This window comes from Rhinatrema bivittatum, chromosome 8 (assembly GCF_901001135.1).
Source record: "Rhinatrema bivittatum chromosome 8, aRhiBiv1.1, whole genome shotgun sequence".
Classification (NCBI taxonomy): domain Eukaryota; kingdom Metazoa; phylum Chordata; class Amphibia; order Gymnophiona; family Rhinatrematidae; genus Rhinatrema; species Rhinatrema bivittatum.
Window position 1 is genome coordinate 39,328,682 of NC_042622.1, and position 15,835 is coordinate 39,344,516.

Sequence of the window (15,835 nt, forward strand, 5' to 3'; positions counted from 1 at the left end):
CCTCTTGGGAACCTCTTCCTTAAATCCTGAGAAGACCTCAGGAATCCTTCTTGGATCTAAAGGCAGGACCTGTCCTGAAGGCCCTTGCGCCGCAGCCACCCTCCCAGGAGATGACTCTCCGTTCTCTCCCTTTGGAAAGGTCACCCCTGCCAACAGAGAGTCTCCTCGAAGAGCCTAAGCCATTCTGGGCACAGGAGTTTTGTTAAATTTGAGTGTCAAACCTTTCCACTGCCCCTACTCTACTCTGACATCACATAGCAAATGCAGTGTCTGTGGAGGCCCTTACTCCCTTGTTGGACCTCTATGTAGTGGCCAAGCTCCTGGAGTTGATGTGGGCCCCTAGGCATCTGCCTCTTGTGCCTATTGGGTAATCAGGTGCTGCTGGGTGGGGGAAGGCGGTAGGCAGATAAAGGGTGGCAGCATTCGCAGGTCAGGATAGCAGAGGAGAGAGAATGACTGACTGCAAGCGAGGTCAAAAGATTTGTAATTCACCTTGGGCCTCTGCAGAGCAGCAAATGATCTGAATAAATAAAAGGGACGGTAACTTTTAAACTGTGTGCGCGATGCGCGTTTCTCGGTCCGTGCCAGGGACGCGGCCATTTTATAACTCGCACGTGCATATGCGCGCATGTCATAAAACCGCCTGACTGCACGCTCCCGTGCGCACAGTTTTAAGTGGGCGCGCGTGCCTGAGCGCAAATGCCGCTTCTACAGCGTACGTGAGGGGATTTTAATAGACACACTCGCCAACGCCATTGGCTGTTTTTCCAGTTCGTTACCAGTTCACCCAGGTAAGGGCTAGGACTTCCAAACCCCCCTAGTTTAATAGCCTCCCTTCTCCCGTTAGCCCTGACCCTTAAAACCCCGCCGATCTGCCTAGTTATCTTTATTGCATAACTTACACGTCCTCCATAGCAGAAGGGGACCCCAGTGCGCACCTGTGTGCGTGAGTATTTGCACGCTAATTTCTATTTTAAATCCAGGAAATGCCCCGCCCCTTTTTTGGAACTTTTCATTTGTGAGTGCAGCGGGTGATACGCGCGTATCCAGCCGGCTTTTAAAATCCGCTCGGTGTGCAGGCCAGCCCAACGTATTCGCGTATCCCCTAATTTTAGCGCGCATCAGGCTTTTAAAATTCACCTTTAAGAATATAAAACAGGAGTAGGCAATTCCAGCCCTCGAGTGCTGCAAGCTGGTCAGGTTTTCAAGCTATGTATGCTAAATATTCATGAGATTCATTTGCATGCTCTGTCTCTGTTGCATGCAGATACATCTTATGTATGCAGCCCCCTTTTCAGTGGGTGTCCTGAATACAGGAATAAATGCTGTCCTGGGGCTAAATTCTCTCCCCCCCCCACTCTCTCTCTCTGTCCACCAGAGGTCTTTTCTGGTGGAGGGGGGGGGGGGGAAGGATGATCCTCCAATACCCAAGACACATGGAGGGGGGAGGGGACTGTCTTGCCATTCATTTAAAAAACACCACTGGATTACCTTGTAAGGTGTGTAGGGAGAAGCGTTAGCATTTCCTTTCCCACCCCCCTTTAGGGTACCTCTTTATTTACCAGTGACCTCTCCTGTCTCTTTGCTTAGAGAATTCATCAAACTGTTTGTCTGAGTAATGCTTTATTTCTCAGCTACACAGGGCTAGGCGTAATACTTCATCAGGAAACACACAATTAGATTATTACTGCTCACTTGTCACCCAGGTATCAGATTACAGAATAAATGCTAGCATCACCCCCCTAGTCGAGACTTGCATACAAGAGTTAAACAAAAACCTGTCTCATGGGTAGGGATGGATTAAAACTCTCACTAGTGTAGCAGACATTCAATGCAGTCTCTCTCTCGCTCACTCTCTCTCTGTGGCCTAGATTTATGAATTCTGAGAAAGCAGGATCTGTTCCCTGGGCCAGGGCGTGCAGAACTGCAAAGGGCTTCACCTTGTCACTTGCCAGCAATAAGGTGCACTCAGCTCCTCTATTCAGAAGATTGGTCCTTCTCTCAGTCGTGAGCGCAGAGAGCTTGGCGGTAGCACTCAAATGGGTCATCTTCTTCTGGGTGGGTGGCAATTGTCCCTGAGTGCTTGCACCCTGCTTCTTTTAAGGTCTTTCCTATGCATAATTCAGCAGCTTCATGATTAGTCAGGTGAATGCATAATTAAGGTTTTAATCAGCTGATTTTGCGCCCTTTTTCCAGGTCCTTTGTTTCTTTCTCCAGGTTCAGCAATGGGAAAATCAGAGCCACAAGTTCATGCATCTATTTGTTTATTTCCATCTAGACCCCACTTTCTAATAAAAACCAAAACAGGATTTCTTTACCCTTTTCTTGGTGAGTGGGACCCATCTGGTTACACTACCAGTACTAAGAGTAAGAAATCCAGCCTTCATATGGAGGGTGGGTAGAGGGAAGGGAACAACTGGTGACAGAGCTGGTGTTAGTGCAGAATATCACCTGGGTCAGAGCTTTGCCCTAAGGCTGGATGATGAGCTTGACTTTACAAGGTTCATAAAGCAACAGCTGGAAATACTGAATTGTGTTAATTTTTTTTGTAACTAAATATTAATTTTATCATAAATTCTCAAAAAACATCTTGCTGTGAGAAGTGTATATAAGTATAAAGGATGTGTGTGTGTGTGTGTGTGTGTGTAGGGGTTGCTGCAGGGAGAGGTGTGTGCATGTGTTTACATGGGGGATATGCACGTTGGGAGGATTTGTAAGGGTTTCAGCAGGGATGGGGTTGTTTGTATGTGTTTATTTCAGGTGATGTGCATGGTGGTGGGGGGGGGGATGCATGTGTTTATGTGGGGGATGTGCATAGCAGGGGTGTTTGTAGGTGTTTTAGCAGAGAGAGGTGTGTGTGTGTATCTTTTCCAAGAAAATAATCACCTTATAAATCAAAAGTCCACCAAAACAATTCTTATAGGGTGCCCTGACCAGGGAGGCCACACAGTTGAGAGCTCAGCACATGATGGGTTGGAAACAGACCAATGTAACTATATCAGGGAAAGCAAGTTGGAAAAGCGATTTCAGCTTAGTTCATAAGGTATCTTGGACACGAGAGGGAAGTTCCTTCCAATGAACTGATACCAGTGGGAAGAGAGCACAAGGAAGCAAGAGGCTGTTTGTCCAAAGAATGCATGATTATCAGCAAAGAGAGTGAGAGCCCGCATCAGAGAAGGAAGGCAGAGACACAACACAGTCACAAATACATTTGGTGGTCTTAATGTAAAAGATTTATGATAGTTTTGGCCCTTGAAAAATAAACTTACTTTGCCCAGGTAACTTTATCTGCACCAATACTGGGGGTAAGTTTCCAGAGGATTTCCGTACTTAAAACTGGGTTTTCCACATGTAACTGCACTTTACTCATGTGAGTGAGCTTTTGAAAAGCACTGCAATAAATGCCATTGACTTGCACTTTATGCACGAAAATGGCTTTTGAAAATTGCTACGATATTCAGCAGAACTTATTGGGATAAGTGTTGCACTGAATGTCTGGTTAAAGTTATCTAGGTAATCTTACCCCTGCTATTTTAGCAGATCAACTTGTTTGCGACAATTTAGCTGGACAGCACTGAATGTAGCGGTATCTGGCTAAATATTTTAACCTGCCCCCTCCTCACCTCCAGCCCCCATCTCCTTATTGTTCGGGTAACTTTGCACAAAAAGGGAGGTCATTTTCAAAGGAATTACACATGCAAATGTAATGAATGTACTATCGTAGCAATTGCACTGTATTGCATCGGCCCCTCTGATAGTTGGGATATGTGACTTGTACTCTAGTTTAATCTCTAGCTTCTCCTCTTGAATTCTGAATGCTGTTCTAACAGCACAGCATTATGAGTTCACTACAATGGCATCTGAGCTAGGATTCAGACTCAAGTATCCCCTTGCCATACATTATTGTTGTTGATTATTTTTTACTCATATGTTATTGTTGTTTGATTATTTTTTACTCTAGATGCCTTGCCACTGCCCCTGCTCTGTTATTCTGGATTTAATTTTTCTTCTCCATCTGGCAGATCCACTCTGACTCGGATGAAGGAGACAGCTCTATCAAGTACACCATATCAGGAGAAGGTGCAGGGACCATCTTCATTATCGATGAACTAACAGGAGATATTCATGCCACTGAGCGTCTGGATCGGGAGCAAAAGACCTTCTACACCCTGCGAGCCCAGGCTCGGGACAGGCAGACCAACCATCTGCTGGAGCCAGAGTCAGAATTTATAATCAAAGTCCAGGACATCAATGATAATGAACCCAAGTTTCTGCAGTCCCCTTACATTGGCAGCGTCGCAGAGCTTTCTCCCATTGGTAAGTGTGGAAAGGAAACTGGTGTGGAGCATGGAGAGGATGCGGGCAGAGCCTTGAAAGTAAATGTTGAACTGGTCTTTGCCCCGGAGTGCACAGAGCATCATTGATTCACTCGCCCTGTACTTGTAAATGATTATCTGTAAAATCCCAAGGAGGGACAAATCTTTTCAATACAGAGTGCTCCAGGAAAGAAGTCATGGAGAAACCTATTGTCAAGAAAACCTACAAAAAATGCTGTGAATGTGCTCAGGAGGTAGAGCCTAAGGAAAAACTGCTGAGCATAGAAATATTTCCAGCACATCTGTCTCCGTAACTTGTACATTGAAAAATTAGATTTGCTGCCGTTCTCTCAGAGCCCTATAAGGGTTAAAATATAAGGTAGCCAAGCCCCATTCCTCCTCCCCCAAGGGTAAGAATGTAAGATTTGCCTGGCTGGGTCAGACCAAAGGTCAATCGAGCCCAGCATACTGCTTTCCGCAGTGGCCAATCTGGGTCACTAGTACCCAGCAGATCCCAGATTGATTCGTTGTTGCTCACTCCCAGGGATAAGCGCTGGCTAATAATTGTTTATGGACTTTTCCTCCAGGAATTTGTCTGAGCCCCTTTTAAATCCAGCTATGTTAGACGTCTTGCACTGCATCCTCCAGCAATAAATTCCACACCTTAATTGTGTGAGTGAAAAAAAATTTCTGCTGCCTGTTAATTTCATGGAGTGACCCCTAGTCTTTGTGCTATTTCATAACGGTTTCCTATTTACCTGTTACACCCCATTCATAATTTTGTAAACCTCTGTCATATCCTGTTTCAGACTTCTCTTCTCCAAGCTAAAGAGCCCTTACCTACTTCAACTTTCTTCATAAGAGACTTGTTCCATCCTCTTTATCATTTCTCTTGCATTTCTCTTTACTTTTTCACGTTTCGCTATATTCTTTTTGAGATTTATTTATTTTATTTATTTATTTAATTGTTTTTATATACCGACATTCATTGGGGTATATCAAATCGGTTCACATTATAACTATGTAATAGTAAGAGAAGGGTCTTACTATTTATACATTAAACTCTGAAACTCTGAAACATTGATACATTAGAAATTAGAACTTAGAACTAAAGGCTAGGAGGCAATATAACCATTGAAGACTAATTAATACATTTTAACATATGACCATTGATCCATTATAGGTTGGAAACTGTGGGCTAGGGAACCTTATAGTTAGAACATTATAGTATATAACCAAAATAATTTGAGGATGAGTAGCCTTACTATTTATGCATTAAATACTGAACATTGAAAACTGAACATTGATAAATTAGAAATTAGAAATAAAGGTTAGGAGGCGATATAAATATAACGGTTGACACATAATTAGTACATTTTAACATATAACCATTGATACATTGTAGGTTAGAAATATGGGCTAGGGAGCTTTATAAATAGAACATTTTAGTATATAGCCAAAATATTTTGAGGATGAGTAGCCTTATTATTGATACATAGTGTCCTTGGGATGATTGAAAACATTGGTAAAAAACATTGAGATGGCGAAACATGGACAGAGATAGGGTAAGCAGAACCACACACACAGTACTCGAGAGGCAGTGGCATGATGAAATTCTCTGTTTTATTCTCCATTCCTTTCCAAATCAATCCTAACATTCTACTTGCATTTTTGACCGCCGTCACTCTGATCCGAGCGTTTCAATGTATTGTCCAATATCCACAATGACTCCAAGATCCTTTTCCTGGATGGTTACTCCTAATATGAATGCCATCATTGTGTTATGTTTTTGTAAGAATGTGAACCCTTGGGCTGAGATGAGAGGTGTCTCCGCCCACAGGGAGGAGCCCTGTGATCCTCACCGTCAGCAGGCGTAGTCTCAGTGGTGTGGGACGCAGCTAGAAGCAGACACTTTTATTATGAAGGAAGGAAAAAGTAACGTCCACAGAATTGTAGAAGTAAAATACAGTCCTGAGTAATGGGGAATACCCAGAGTGAGAGCACAGATGAGAAGATCCGGTAGTGACCCACGGAGCGGGGTACACCGGGGATCCCCTCTGACGAGTGTAGGCACCTCAGGAATACAGATCCAATAGTGGCCTGCGGAGTGGGGTATGCTGAGGATGTCTGTACAGTGGATGTTGAAGAACTGGTTGAGATGCTGGAACCCGAAGTGGCTCCTGTAGTTGGTATGTCGATACTCTGTAGCGCAGGAAATGCTGAATAGCTTCTACTGTAGGAAGACGGTAGTGGCCTGAGGCTCAGGGTACACTGTGGGAATTCCTCAATACAGTTGATATAGTAGAAATCAGTAGAGGTTCTCACAAGAGATGGCTCTAGGAGAGAAGGAGACCTGAGAAGCAGGTCTGGTGGCGGTCAGGCAGGTAGACCCTCCGAGGAGCGGATAGCCGGGAACACAGAGGAGCCCCCGAGGAGCGGGTACTCAGAGCATAAGATACCAAGACCAAAGTCAGGAACAGGAAGTCCTTGAATGAGATGGATTCAGCAAGACGGAACTCCTTGCTAACTCAAGGAAGGCAAGGGCCGGTCAGATTAAATACACTAGCGGATTGACGTCATCGGGAGAGGACGCCCCCGAGGTTCCCGCCATGATGTGTTCAAAGAAGGCCCTTGTTCACGCCTAAGTAATTCCGGGTCCAAGATGGCGGTCGGCAGCGCTCACACTGTCCTGGGAACGCCGGAGAGGTCGGTGGAGATTAGCAGAGACCGCCATTCTTCCCAGACTTAATGGTGCAGGGAAAAAAGAGGTGAACATGAGAGGTCGCAACCGTCTGTGACCGACGGGCGTAACACATTGTGTACTTTTAGTTAGGAAAAAATTATCCTATGAGCATCACTTTGTATTTGTTGACATAAAATTTCATCTGATTTTTAGATACCCAGTTTCCCAGCCTTGCAAGGTCCTTTTTTGCAGTTCTTCAGTGTTCTCATAATTTAACAAATGTTGTATCATCTGCAAATTTGATCTCCTTACTCGTTGCTCCCTTTTTCCAGATCGTCTCTGTAAATGGCAAACAGCACCGGTCCCAGTGAGTAGCCCTGGTGCATTTCACTATCCACTGCTCTCCATTGGGAAAAGTAATTTAGTCCAATTCTGTTTCCTATTTTTTAACCAGTTACCAACCCTCAGTAGGACATCGCCTCTTATCACATGACTTTTTAAATTCCTGAGAAGTCTCTCATGAGGGAATTTGTCAAATGCTTTTTGAAAATCCAGATATACTATATCAACGGGTTCTCTCTTATCACCATGTTTGTTTACACCTTCAAATTATTCTAATAGTTTAGTAAGGCAGAATATCCCTTTGCTAAATCCATGTTGGTTCTTTCTCATTAAGTCATGTCTATTCATATGCCCAGTAATTCTGTTAAGAGTAACTTATAAGAACATAAGACTTGCATACTGGGTTAGACCAAGGGTCCATCAAGCTCAATATCCTGTTTCCAACAGTGGCCAATCCAGGTCAGAAGTACCTGGCAAGATCCCAAGGGATAGACAGATTCCAAGCTGCTTATCCCAAGAATAAGCAGTGGATATCTGTAATGCCATCTTAATAATGGTTTATGGACTTTTCCTCCAGGAACTTGTCCAAACTGTTTTTAAAAGCAGCCACACTAATAACTTTCACCACATGCTTTGGCAACGAATTCCAGAGCTTAATTATGTGTTGAGTAAAAAAAAATATTTTCTCTTATTAGTTTTAAATGTATTACCTAGTAACTTCATTGTGTATGCCCTAGTGTTTATACTTTTTTGAAAGAGTAAACTGATTAATGTTTATTCATTCCATTCCACTCATTATTTTATAAACCTCTGGCATATCTTCCCTCAGCTGTCTCGTCTCCAAGCTGAAGAGTCCTAACCTCTTTAGCCTTTCCTCTTAGGAGAATCGTTCCATCTCCTTTATCATTTTGGTCGCCCTTCTTGGTATCTTCTCTAATTCTGCTATATCTTTTTTGAGATGTGGTGACTAGAACTGCACACAATACTCAAGATGAGGTCTCACCATGGAGCGATACAGAGGCGTTATGATATTCTCTGTTTTATTCTCAGCTCCTTTCCTAATAATCCCTGGCATTCTTAGCTGCCGCTGCACACTGAGCAGAACATTTCAACATATTTTCAACAATGATGCCTAGATCCTTTTCCTGAATAGTGACTCCTAATATGGAACCTTGCATTGTGTAGCTATAATTTGGGTTAGTATTCCTTAAGTGCATCTGTTTGCACTTATCCACATTAAATTTAATTTGCCATTTGCATGCCCAGTCTCCCAGTTTTGCAAGGTCCTCTTGCAATTTCTCACAATCCTCTTGTGATTTAACAACTTTGAATCATTTTGTGTCATTGGCAAATTTGATCATCTCACTTATTATTCCCATTTCCAGGTCATTTATAAATATATTAAAAAGCATTGGTCCCAGAACAGATCCCTGGGGCACTCCACTATTCACCTTTCTCTATTGGGAAAAGTTACCATTTAGCCCTACTCTCTGTTTTCTTTTAACTAGTTAGCGATCCACAATAAGGCACTGCCCTCTATCTCAGGGCATTTTAATTTCCTAAGAAGTCTCTCTCATGAGGGACTTTGTCAAATGCTTTCTGGAAATGCAGATACACTGTATCAGCTGGCTCACCTTTATCCACATGTTTATTTACACCCTCAAAAAAATGTAGCAAATTGGTAAGGCAAGACTTCCCTTGGCTAAATCCAGGTTGGCTTTATGTCATTTTGTTTCATGGCGCATCTGGCACAGGGGTCACTTTGTTGTGGCACTCCACCCACTTCCCCATCACTTCCTCTTCTTTTCTCTTCCCTTTCCCCCCACCTCTTGGCATCATCTTCTTCCTTTCCCAATCCCCCACTCCCCTGGCATCATTATCATCATCTTACCTCTCCCACCATCTCTTCCCCCTCCCTCATATTATCATCACCTTCCCTCTCTTTCCACCACTCTCCTACACCCTCTGGCATCATCACCTTTTCTCTCCACCTCCTCACCCCTGATATCGTCATCTTCATCACCACAACCTTCCCTTCCCTTCTACCTCTCTCCCTACCCCATGGAATCATCATCATCATCATCTTCTTCTCTCTTCCACCTCCTCACCTCTAGTTTCTTCATTATCAATTTCCCCTCTCCCTACTTTCCTCCCCTCCATCCCTGGCATCATAATCATCTCTCCTCTCCTTCCATCTCCTCCCCCACCCCCCAGGAATCATCACCACCTCTTCCCCACCCTCACATCATCGTCCCTTTTCTTTCACCCTCATCATCATCACCTTCCCTCTCTTTCCACCACTCTCCTACACCCTCTGGCATCATCACCTTTTCTCTCCACCTCCTCACCCCTGATATCATCATCATCACCACTACCTTCCCTTCCCTTCTACCTCTCTCCCTACCCCATGGAATCATCATCATCATCTTCTTCTCTCTTCCACCTCCTCACCTCTGGTTTCTTCATTATCAATTTCCCCTCTCCCTACTTCCCTCTCCTCCATCCCCTGGCATCATAATCATCTTTCCTCTATTTCCATCTCCTCCCCCACCCCCCAGGCATCATCACCACCTCTTCCCCACCCCTCACATCATCATCTTCCCTTTTCTTTCACCCTCATCATAGTCACCTTCCCTCTCTCTCTTCTCCTCACCCCCTTTCATCACCTTTCTTCTCCCTTCATCTCTCTCCCCCATCCCCAGGAATCATCGCCACCTTCCACCACCTCTTCCCCCACCCCCTCACATCATTATCTTCCCTCTCCCTTCACCCCCCATCACCATCACTTTTCCCTCTCCCTGACATCATCTCCTTCCCTCCTCCTTCACCCCCTCTCCCTCTCACCTTGGCATCATCATCACCTTCCCTCTGCCTCCAACCCTCTCGCTCTGTTCCCTGGCATAATCTCCTTCCCTCTTCCTCCACCCCTCTCTCTCTCACCCTCTGGCATCATTAATTCCCCTCTCTCTCCATTTCCTAGCATCATCACTTTCTCTTCCCTTTCCCTTCACTCCCCTCCCCATGTCAATCACCTTCTCTTCCTTTCCCTTTAACCCTGGAATCACTTGCCCTCTCCCTCTCTTCCTGGCATCATCATCATCTTCCCTCTCCTTCACCCCCTGGCATCCTCACCTTCCTTCTCTATTCCTCTCCCCCACTAACATCATCATCATCAATCTTCCATCTCCCCCACACTCTGGCATCACCTTCTCTTTCTATTCCCTTCACTCCCTGGCATCACCTTCCCCCAACCTCACTCCCTGGAATCATTATCACCTTCCCTCTCCTTCCACCTTTCCTCCCCACTCCTTGAATCATCACCGTCTTTCCTCTCCCTCCACCCTTCTCCCCCATCTCCTGGCAACATCACCTCCCCTTTCCTCTTCCCCCATGCCTTGTGGCAGTTCAGTTGTTCCTTTCCCCACCCCCCCAATCTTTGAACAGCAGAAGTCTGGGCGCCGGCTTACCAAGTGCTGCTTCTTCCTCCTTTGCCAGCTTCCCTCTGCAATCTAAAGTGCATGGGGCCAACAGGTCTCACAAGCCTACCGAGCTCCGTGCAGATTCTGTTGCAGAGGAGTGCGGGCAGAGGGGAAGCAGGAGCAGCTGCCAATAAGTGCGGCTCTCCCCTGCCCCTTGCTGGCAGGAGGACATTCTGCAGGCCGGGAGGGAAACAGGAAATGAGACTGCAGTCGCGGCACACCTGCACTCCAGCCATGGCACACCGGTTGGGAAACACTGCATTAAACTATGCAATTTTGTTCTTTATGATAGGTTATACCATTTTGCCTGGCACAAACATCAGATTCACTGATCTGTAGTTTCCTGGATTGTTATATTCTGGGATGGTTGTGGACCCTGGATCATAGTGAGAGCTGACTCCACCCACAGAGAGTGGGATAGGGATATAGGGAAATACCTACAGTACCTGAATGTAATCCACTTTGAAGCACTAAAAAAAAGTGCAAAAAGCGGAATATAAATCTAAATAAAATAAAATGTTGTGCCTCCTCAAGCCATGGGCACCACTCTTCAAATGCTAGCTTAATAGCCAACAGCTCTTTATCTCCTATACCAGGGGTCGGGAACCCATGGCTCGCGAGCCAGATATGGCTCTTTTGAGGGCTGCATCTGGCTCGCAGACTAGTGTCGCCACACTTTCCCGCTGACCCAGCTGCTCCACGGTCCTCCTCCGCCCGGGCTTAAAATGCTGTCAGCCCTGGCGGAACGCGGCAGGACAGCTGGAGTCAGCGGCACCAGCGTGCTCTCTTCTTCCCGCCCCCCGCCCCCCCCGCAGCCCGGAAGAGGAAGTGGAGAGTATCGGGTGCGTGCACGGCAAGAAGAGGCCACGCTAGTGCGCTCGGCATCGGCCCGAAGAAAAGAAGACTGCAGCGCGGCTCGGAGGAAAATGAAGAGCTTCAACCGCGGCCGATGGGACTCCGCCTCTGCGAGGGCTGAAAATGAAGAGGTTAGCGTTGGGAGGAGGCTGCTGCTGCCGCGAGTTCCCGGGGTGGGGGTGGGGGCGAGAGAGAGTGAATGAGCGCTCACTCATTCACTCTCTCTCGCCCCCACCCCCACCCCGGGAACTCGCGGCAGCAGCAGCCTCCTCCCAACGCTAACCTCTTCATTTGCAGCCCTTGCGGAAGGGGCACAAGCCATGGGAGGTTGGCAAAGAGGAGTGGGGATTCAAATCTCCATTCCTTTTTGCCACCGCTGCAGTTTTTACTGCTTTTCTGTGCACTTTCCCGGTGCTGGTAGAAACTAGCGCCTACATTTGGGTGGGCGCTAACTTCTTAGAGTAAAATGTGCGGCTTGGCTGCAAATTTTACTTACTGTATCCCACTTGCATTTGCATGTTGAGGGCGCTATTAGGTGCCGCGGGTTGGACGCGCGTTTTCCGCCCCTTACTGAATAAGGGGTAAGGGAAAACGCGCGTCCAAGGGCAGGTTAACAGTGTATCGGCCTGTTAATCAGGGCCGGTGCAAGGGGATTAGGCACCCTAGGCATCTTCTGCCTCTCCCTGGTCGCACCCCCTCCAAGTCGCAACAACACCCACCTGCCTCCGGTCGCAGCACTGACTCCGACCTCTCGCGAATGGCCCCACGTGGCTCTCGAGCAGCAGCGGTGGCAAAAAGGAATGGAGATTCGAATCCCCACTCCTTTTTGCCAACCTCCCATGGCTTGTGCCCCCCTTAATGGTCAGCGCTCTAGGCCCGGTCCTAGCTCGCCTAGTGCTTCTGCCAGCCCTGCACTTAATGCAAAAGACTGGAAAGCCTTCCTCTTACTGCTGGACTACTTTCTGCATCTTAATTTAGTAGATTTGTTATTGTGTTAAATTTCTAAGGAAGTAGGGATGTAAAACTAATCTAAAGTTCTTTTAGTCTATAGATTTATTTAATATTTGTCTGACAGTGACCCTCAAAACACTACAATTAATCAAAATATTAATTACCAACCGTATTAATTCGCATTTTGAATTAAATTCCTTCTGTATATAATATGTAGTAAATTTATAGTAAGGAATCTAAAGATGTGCACACTTCTGGTTCTCTTCTAATATTTTGCCCAGCACCAACTTAAGGTTCGCTGGCCAATAGTTTTCCAAATCAGCCCTGAAGCCCAGGCACAGTGGTTGATTTTAATGATTGGTTGCACATAGCTAGTAACAGGTCTGCACTCTCATATCTGAGTTCTTTTAGAACTCGGGGGGTGAAGACCATCTATCCTGATGATTTGTTAATCTTTAGTTTGTCAGGTTGCTCTATTACATTGTCCAGGTTCACAGTTGTTTGCTTCAGTTCCTCCAAATCAGCGGTAGGAATCTCCTGATGCTTGAGTGCTGCAAGTCAATCAGGTGTTCAAGCTATCCATACTGAATATTCATGAGATACATCTGCCTGCACTGCCTCCATTGACTGCAAAGACGTCTCCTGCCTATTCTTTGCGGATATCCTGTAAACCCAACAGACATGTGGTACTCGAGGACTAGAGTGGCTCACACCTGCTCCAAATCATCACTTTCAAAGATTGTTACCAATGAGGGTTTCTCCCCAACATCTGCCTTAGTAAGGTCCAAAGCAAAGAGCTTGTTCAGTTTTTCTGCTATGGCCTTATCACACACTCTTTTTGTTTTTTTCATCAACATGTCAGATGTGTAGTGCTTCGCCCGCTGACAGCCATAGTGATACGGCTGAGTGTATGTCTGTTTCTGATTTCTTAAGACTCACCTTGGACTGTGCAATGGTAGATGAACATGCACTAGCAGTGCTCAAACTGTCCCCAGATCCTACACCCCCATCCTCACCTATTGGAGTTTCAGGGTATTCCTGATGAATATGCATGAGATGTATTGCATGCACTGCCTCCAGCATATGCCAATATCTCATGCATATTCATTAGCAATATCCTGAAAACCAAGCTGGCTTGGAGACCCAAGGATTGCTTGAGCATCAATAATATACAATAGACATGGCTTGGGTCCTCTAATTCATGTGTAGTAGTTACTGCGCCATAGCAATCTGGTGTATATTTTTTGGAAAGGAAGAATCAGCAGCTTGATCTAAGCCTGTGAAATTCTTTCATTCACTATTTGTACAAAACTGCTATTATAAGTGTAAATTATTCATCCTTTAATTATTTCACAAGCTTTTTGAGCTGAAATATCAAGTCTTACTTCCAGGAAGGCAAACACCATTTTTTGGGGCCTGAAATCATGCTCTCCTCTCCCAGACGATTCCTTATACCTCTGAAATTCCGTAGGAGATTAGACATCTTCATTATTCTCTTACATTTTTGTATCCCCCTCAGCTGCTAGCCTTCTCCTTTCTTCAAGCATTCCCTAGTAGGACAGCCCATAAGAACATAAGAAATTGCCATGCTGGGTCAGACTAAGGGTCCATCAAGCCCAACATCCTGTTTCCAACAGAGGCCAAAACCAGGCCACAAGAACCTGGCAATTACCCAAACACTAAGAAGATCCCATGCTACTGATGCAATTAATAGCTGTGGCTATTCCCTAAGTAAACTTGATTAATAGCCATTAATGGACTTCTCCTCCAAGAACTTATCCGAACCTTTTTTGAACCCAGCTACACTAACTGCACCAAATACATCCTCTGGCAACAAATTCCAGAGCTTTATTGTGCGTTGAGTGAAAAAGAATTTTCTTCGATTAGTCTTAAATGTGCTACTTGCTAACTTCATGGAATGCCCCTTGTCCTTCTATTATTCGAAAGTGTAAATAACCGAGTCACATCTACTCGTTCAAGACCTCTCATGATCTTAAAGACCTCTATCATAACCCCCTCAGCCGTCTCTTCTCCAAGCTGAACAGCCTTAACCTCTTCAGCCTTTCCTCATAGGGGAGCTGTTCCATCCCCTTTATCATTTTGGTTGCCCTTCTCTGTACCTTCTCCATCGCAATTATATCTTTTTTGAGATGCTGTGACCAGAATTGTACACAGTATTCCAGGTGCGGTCTCACCATGGAGCGATATAAAGGCATTATGACATTTTCCGTTCTATTAACCATTCCCTTCCTAATAATTCTTAACATTCTGTTTGTTTTTTTGACTGCTGCAGCACACTGAGCCGATGATTTTAAAGTGTTATCCACTATGATGCCTAGATCATTTCCACCTCTGCTCACCGTGAGCAGTGTATCTATCAGCCTTGGGTTGAAACTGGTTTTTGTAGGTCCGCTGTCTAAACAGAGCACAATGGAAGAACTTTTCTGTTTGCCCACCTGCCACTACAATCTGTTCTGCTTCTGCTTTCCGAAGTTTGACTCAGCAGAGCCTTTTCATAAGCTCAGGTTTATGTGCATAGAACGCACCAAGGAGACTGAGTTGCTCCAGCACTCCCCCAAGTATCTTTACAGCAAGAGTGTGAGGTGCTTAATGTTTCCTATTAGCATTTCTAGTCTCCATCCACATTGGTTTGCTGTTCCCATCCTCTGTAGTTGTGTTCTGTAAGCAACTTTGTAATCAGATGCAGAGTATGTGACAGGCAGATAGCGCGGTTGCATTATCTGTTCCGTAAAACGTGGCATTTCTCGCCACCGGCTGTGCCTGGTAACCACACACATTCGAATCTGAAATATCCTAGCAATTAACTGTTTTGATATAATTTACATCTCTGCCTGGCTGGGAATTAACTGGCCTCCAGAATGAATACATAAAACCTAGCAAGTCACAGATAAACTCTTCGGCTGCTTTGAGAAAAAAGCAGAGATGTCGCAAGCAGACGCGTGACCTCAGAAGGGGAGCGGTAAGGACTGATCATTTTGAGTGAGGAAAACCAGATTCTTCCTCTAGATGTCTTAATGCAGAAGCAGGGGAAGATAAATAGAGGAATTTTATGAACTGTGCCATGGAACTGTGACTATTATCACATTCAGACTCCACCAGGGAATACTTTGCAAATGCTAGCAGCCTGACGCATCTTTCAACGACGAAGAAGGCGAGCAGGAAAACAGAACGCGGCTCTGCTAAGGCCC

At 45.4% G+C, this 15,835-nt stretch overlaps 1 protein-coding gene across 1 annotated transcript in view; it reads left to right on the forward strand.

The window, feature by feature from the left end:
* The window catches only part of CDH22 (cadherin 22), a 262,988-nt gene that overhangs the window by 33,341 nt on the left and 213,812 nt on the right, over window positions 1–15,835 (forward strand). Inside the window, exon 2 of the mRNA XM_029612679.1 lies at window positions 4,023–4,317. Coding sequence (XP_029468539.1) covers window positions 4,023–4,317 — 295 coding nt within the window. The remainder of the gene's footprint in view (window positions 1–4,022; window positions 4,318–15,835) is intronic.